We start from the raw sequence: 6,549 nt of genomic DNA, 5'->3' as shown, positions 1-6,549 counted from the left end.
GACAGAGAGAGAGGGAGAGACAGACGGAGAGAGAGAGAGAGGGAGAGAGAGAGAGAGAGACAGAGAGAGACAGAGAGGGAGAGAGAGGGACAGAGGGAGAGAGAGAGAGAGAGAGAGAGAGAGAGAGAGAGAGAGAGAGAGAGAGAGAGAGAGAGACAGAGAGACAGAGAGACACAGAGACACAGAGAGAGAGAGAGAGGAGACAGAGAGGCAGAGAGAGACAGAGAGGCAGAGAGAGACAGAGACAGAGAGACAGAGACAGAGAGAGAGAGAGAGAGAGATAAAGAGAAAGAGATAGAGACAGAGAGAGAGAAAGAGACAGAGACAGACACAGACAGAGAGACAGAGAGAGAGAGAGACAGAGAGACACAGAGAGAGAGAGAGAGGAGACAGAGAGGCAGAGAGAGACAGAGACAGAGAGACAGAGACAGAGAGAGAGACAGAGAGAGAGAGAGAGATAGACAGAGACAGACACAGACAGACAGAGACAGAGAGACACAGAGAGAGAGAGGAGACAGAGAGGCAGAGAGAGACAGAGAGACAGAGACAGAGACAGAGAGACACAGAGAGAGAGAGAGGAGACAGAGAGAGAGAGACAGAGAGAGAGAGACAGAGACAGAGGAGACAGAGAGACAGAGAGGCAAAGAGACAGAGAGAGAGAGAGAGACAGAGACAGAGACAGAGACAGAGAGACACACAGAGAGAGAGAGGAGACAGGCAGAGAGAGACAGAGACAGAGACAGAGAGAGAGAGGAGAGAGACAGAGACAGAGACAGAGGAGAGAGAGACAGACAGACAGACAGAGACAGAGAGAGACACAGAGAGGAGACAGAGAGAGACACAGAGAGAGAGAGAGACACACACACACACACAGAGACACAGAGAGAGAGGAGACAGAGAGACAGAGAGAGAGAGAGGAGAGAGAGACAGAGACTGAGAGACAGACAGAGACAGAGAGAGACAGAGACAGAGACAGAGAGAGACACACAGAAAGGCAAAGAGACAGAGACAGAGACAGAGAGAGGGAGGGAGGTGGAGGGAGAGTGTGTGTGTGTGTGTGTGTGCACGCTCGAGCGCAGTTATCACAGCTTTGTGATTTTCTGTGTCCGCATGTGGGGAGGAACTGGAACGCAGCGCTTACTGCGAGGACCGCTTCGGCCCTTTTTTTTCCTTGGATGACCTGATCTAAAAAGGAGAAAGGGGAGGGGAGCGGGGGCGGCGGCTAATCGTTCCCGGGGCTCCTGCAGCAGCTGCGGCACTAGTCGGGGGTCTGCCCACAAATTGCCTTCCGCACCACCTTTTAGAACTAGTTGCAAAAGCGGTACGGTGGCCGGCCTGGGGTGCGGGTTTAGAGAGTGGGGTGTGCGGGAATAAGACGCTTCTCCAAAAGAATGACAAAAGTAAAGACTATCCGTGACTTCCCAACCAGGAGAGGGGCGGACGGAAGGAGTTATTGAGGGTTCATGGCCCGGTACTGCGGAGCCTGGGGGGAAGGGGAGAGGGAGGAGGATTGGAAGATGGTGTCATCGGTGGGTCGGTGTGTGTGTGCTTCCCCTCCCCCAGAGCCAGGGGCGGGGCAGGGCGGGGCCGGTGGTACAGGGAGGAGCCCCCCTCACACTCTCCAACCCCCAGCCTGGGGCACAGCCCCTGTCCTGAGCTTCTTGTGTCTCCCAGCTCAGCTCCCCGCCGCTCTTGCGACTGCTGGTGAGCTGGGGTGCAGACTCGGGGGCTTGGAGTAAGAGGGCAGGGGGACGCTGGGAGCTGGAGATCCCGGGAGGCTTCACCTGAGGCTGATGTTTTACAGGTTATAGGATTCAGTCTAGTAAATTACAGACTGGTCTTGGATATCCATTAGCTATCTCTTCTATCACCCCGTAAGACCGGGGAAACAGGCTTCAGTGAGGGTTCAGAGCGAGCTGGACCATTGATTGGGAATTGAAAAGGCTTTTGAAGTCTTCTGGTCCAATCCTCTTGCTTTAAAGAGAAGTAGACTGAGGGGGGAATAGATGACTTCTTCAGTGCCATGCAGGTTAAGTCAGTGGCAGAATCAGGATTAGAATTCAGGTCCTCTACAGCAAACTCCGGACCCTCCGCCGCGTCGCGCTAGCTCCGTAGGCAAATTTGGGGAGGGTCGGTTCTGAAACTCAGTTCTCCTTGACTTGGACTTTCTCCCGGATACTCTGGCTTTCTGAGACTCGTGGCAATCGGTGAATGACTGAGGTGGGGTCGCCGAAGGGGGGACCGAGGTGGCCTGAAAACGGGACCCCACAAGAAGAGATGGGACTCCGAGACCGAAGGGGGGCAGGGATTCTGGGAGTGAAGAACGAGGACGAGGCAGGAAAACCTAGACTGCGGGAAGACTGGAGTGGGGGTGAGGGGCGGGAAGAGAACAAATCCCGGGGAACTAGAAGGTTTTGACCAGGGACTGGACATGGAAAGTCCAAATTCTAGTCAGTGAGTCAACATGCGCTCCTTAGTAAGCCGGGTATCGGGCCGAGCGCTGGGATACAAAGAAAAGTACAAACTCCGGTCCTCAAGTACCTTACAGTCAAATGGAGGAGACAACATTAATCAGCTTTGTACAAAGATAAATGGAGAAAAATCGATGAAAGCGATAGATTGAGGTTGGGGGAAGCGGACCCGAGAAAGGCCATCTCGCAGAAGGCAGGATTTTTTCAGCTGAGACCAGGGAAAGTAGACCGAGGAGATGAGGGAGAGAGTCCCGGCATGGAGGGCTGCAGAAAATGCCCCGAATCGAGAGGTGGAATGTCTGGGGGGAGGAGGGGACAAGTTTCCTTGTGGCTTGGAAGGGAATGAACACGAGATACGGAGCCGCTGGCACTGAGGATCAGCCCCGGGGCCAGAAAAGATCGGGGTCCGAGGGAATGGGAGCCGCTGGCACTGAGGACCAGCCCCGGGGCCAGAAAAGATCGGGGTCCGAGGGAATGGGAGCCGCTGGCACTGAGGACCAGCCCCGGGGCCAGAAAAGATCGGGGTCCGAGGGAATGGGAGCCTCTGGCACTGAGGACCAGCCCCGGGGCCAGAAAAGATCGGGGTCCGAGGGAATGGGAGCCGCTGGCACTGAGGACCAGCCCCGGGGCCAGAAAAGATCGGGGTCCGAGGGAATGGGAGCCGCTGGCACTGAGGACCAGCCCCGGGGCCAGAAAAGATCGGGGTCCGAGGGAATGGGAGCCGCTGGCACTGAGGACCAGCCCCGGGGCCAGAAAAGATCGGGGTCCGAGGGAATGGGAGCCGCTGGCACTGAGGACCAGCCCCGGGGCCAGAAAAGATCGGGGTCCGAGGGAATGGGAGCCGCTGGCACTGAGGACCAGCCCCGGGGCCAGAAAAGATCGGGGTCCGAGGGAATGGGAGCCGCTGGCACTGAGGACCAGCCCCGGGGCCAGAAAAGATCGGGGTCCGAGGGAATGGGAGCCGCTGGCACTGAGGACCAGCCCCGGGGCCAGAAAAGATCGGGGTCCGAGGGAATGGGAGCCGCTGGCACTGAGGACCAGCCCCGGGGCCAGAAAAGATCGGGGTCCGAGGGAATGGGAGCCGCTGGCACTGAGGACCAGCCCCGGGGCCAGAAAAGATCGGGGTCCGAGGGAATGGGAGCCGCTGGCACTGAGGACCAGCCCCGGGGCCAGAAAAGATCGGGGTCCGAGGGAATGGGAGCCGCTGGCACTGAGGACCAGCCCCGGGGCCCAAGGGATGTGCACCCATGCGCAGGGCCTCGGGACGGCCCTGGCCAGGACCGGCTGCGGACTGTCTTTCTCTTTCTCGGCTCAGGAGGGATTCAGGAGACCTGCGGGGCGCTGGAAGAGCAGGAACGACAATCCCGACCGTGGCGGGCAGCGCTGGGGAAGAGTCCTGGGACCTAAGTGACCTGTTCAGCACTGTGACTCTCACCGCTCCTTCTCTTGGCCCTCGGCTCCAGCCCGACCCCCGGCATGACAGTGACGTACACAGCCCGCGTAGCAAATGCTCGCTTCGGAGGCTTCTCCAAGCTGCTGCTGCTCTGGCGGGGAAGCATTTACAAATTACTCTATCGAGAGGTGCTGGTCTTCCTGGGGGGGTACCTGACCCTGAGCGCCATCTACCGGTGAGGACAGGCCTTGGGTCAAGAGGATGGGGTACGGGGGGGGGGCTGGAGGGTGGGGGAGCGGAGTGGGATAGAGACTCTCCGAGAGATGAGGGTGCAAAGAGACGGTCACGCGGGGGAAAGGCGGTGCTCTGGGACAGACGGGCCTCTAACTTTCCCTGCTCCACCCACCCAGCTTTATCCTGACGGACAATCAAAGGCCCTACTTCGAGAAATTAGTCTTGTACTGCGACCAGTACGCCAACCTCATTCCTGTCTCTTTTGTGCTGGGTATGAAATCATTGTCTCTAAACCCCCAACCTCGCGACAGACTCAGCTTTCCTTCCTCCCCAGCCCGAGCACCCTTCAGTCCCCAGGCAATCCTAGAGCTCCCCACCGCCCCCCACTTGTCCAATGCAGACCTAGAACCTTCAAGTTCTACAGTCTGGAGCTCTAACCTTCTCCATTCCATCCTGATCATTTATGCTGAGCCCCCCCCCCCCCAACCTAGACCTTTTACAACCCTCCGTCTCTACAAGGGACACCAGGAACTTCCTTTTAACTCCTTTCAGAACTCAGACCCAAGATTCATTCAATCAGAAAGTCTTTATCCAAGGCATAGCCTGTGCTAGGCACAAATACCAAAATGAAACAACTCCTACCTTGAAGGAGCTATCGGAGGGAGGGAGGGATGTGAACATCAAAATAAATAGAAACACTTCCTGGCTGTGTAACCCTGGGAAAGTCACTTGACCCCAATTGTCTCAGAAAAAAAAAAAAAGTGTACACATGTACATATCAAAATAAATAGAAAAAGATATGTAGATACAAAAATAACGGAGAGGGAAGAACACTAGCATCTGGAGAGATCCGAAATGCACTTAAGCAGAGCGTTGAAAAGGTTTAGGGATTCTGAGAGACTAGTGAATAGGGAGGATATGTAATCTAGGCAAGGCAGACAAGGAATGCAAAGTCCCTGAGATGGAAATGGAGGATCTTGTCCAAAAGAACAACTAATAGGACAGTTTAACTGGACTGCACAGTGCCTGAAAGAAAACAAGGTGAAATATGCTTTTTCAAGCAAGTAACCTGGAAAGGGCTTTAAATGCCAAATAGAGGAATTTGTATTTTATCTGAGAGACAAGAGGGAACCACTGGAGTTCGGGTAGAGGTGCTAGGGGGGAAATCTGTGGATTAGGAATACGAACTTGGTAAAAGGAAAGATTGGAGAGGAAGGGAGGTATGATGCAATTGGTAATTGGGCAATGATTGCAGTCAGGCAAGGGATGATAAGGTTTTCACTTATGACAAGGGTGATGGATGTGAAATGTATTGTGGAGGCAGAATGAATAAGATTTGACAACTGATTGGATATAAGAAGTGAGAGATAGTGAGGAATGTAGGACGACTCTAAATTTGGAAAGTTAATTGCCCAGAAAGATGATGGTGTCCTCAAGAGAAATAGAAGGAAGAGTTTGGGGGTTTTCTTGTGGAATTATGAAGCTTGAGGTGTCTGTGGAACATATAGAACTGGATTTAATGAAGAGACAGCTAGATTTATGTACATGTAGGAGATAATGCACAGAGATGGTTGTTGATGAGCTCATCAAGACAGTGTAGAGAAAGCAAAGGGTCCAGAACAGAGCTCTGGGGTAGTGTACACCCAGGCATTAAGAGACCATAGATCTCTATGTAGCTGAGGAGACTTAGGAGTGGTCAGAAAAATAGGAAAAGAACCAAAAGAGAACAGTCTCATGAAAACTCAAGGTGGAACCTTTTTTTTTTTTTTTTTTTTTTTTTGAGGCAATTTAGGTTAAGTGACTTGCACTGATGCTCTATCCACTACACCAACTAGCTGCCCCTTAATTTTTTTTAAAGGTGGAAACTCTTAACCTGAGGATAGATTTCAGGGAATCTATGAACATGGATGGGGGAAAATTTTATATATTTTCATTAAATTCTAAATTTAGCATTTCCTCAATGAGCACAAAAGATTCATCTGAGAAGGGACCCATGAGTTTTACTAAACTGCCAAAGGAGTACATAACATAAAAAAAGATCTCTGGTGTGGAAAGTATGGTCAATATTTTCAAATTATGGAAAGATTTCAAGAAAGATAAAGACAGAGAAAAGGATATCCAATGTGACAATTAAAAGGGTTTATAATCTTGAGAAGTGGGAACAGACCAAAGCATAGACACCTTTGTTCTAGCAGCTTGGCTATCAGTCAATAAACATTAATTAAGAGCCTCCAGTGTGCTGGGCACTATGCTAAGAGCTAGAGATACAAAAAGAAGCAGAGGACAATTCTTGCTTTCAAGGAATCCACAATCTAACAAGGGAGACAACTAGCAAACAAGTATATATACAAATGGACAAACAAGCCATATATGAGATAAATAATTGATAGGGAACGTTCTAGAAGTAGGTTAGGGAAGATTTCCTGCAAAAGGTGAGATTTTGCTTGGGAC

At 52.2% G+C, this 6,549-nt stretch overlaps 1 protein-coding gene across 4 annotated transcripts in view; it reads left to right on the top strand.

Moving 5' to 3' along the window:
- The first annotated feature begins 1,633 nt into the window (after positions 1–1,633).
- BEST2 (bestrophin 2) overlaps positions 1,634–6,549 on the top strand; it is a 10,771-nt gene continuing 5,855 nt past the window's right edge. The window contains exons 1-3 of one of the 4 annotated variants that reach the window (XM_074289661.1): positions 1,634–1,704; positions 3,787–4,099; positions 4,275–4,369. In XM_074289661.1, coding sequence (XP_074145762.1) covers positions 3,948–4,099; positions 4,275–4,369 — 247 coding nt within the window. In that variant the 5' untranslated portion in view covers positions 1,634–1,704; positions 3,787–3,947. Of the gene's footprint in view, positions 2,221–3,786; positions 4,100–4,274; positions 4,370–6,549 lie in introns of all 4 variants that reach the window. The other 3 variants (XM_074289833.1, XM_074289749.1, XM_074289921.1) reach the window with 3 other exon arrangements.

Source organism: Sminthopsis crassicaudata, chromosome 1 (assembly GCF_048593235.1).
Source record: "Sminthopsis crassicaudata isolate SCR6 chromosome 1, ASM4859323v1, whole genome shotgun sequence".
Lineage (NCBI taxonomy): Eukaryota > Metazoa > Chordata > Mammalia > Dasyuromorphia > Dasyuridae > Sminthopsis > Sminthopsis crassicaudata.
This window is presented reverse-complemented; position numbering and strand designations above follow the sequence as displayed.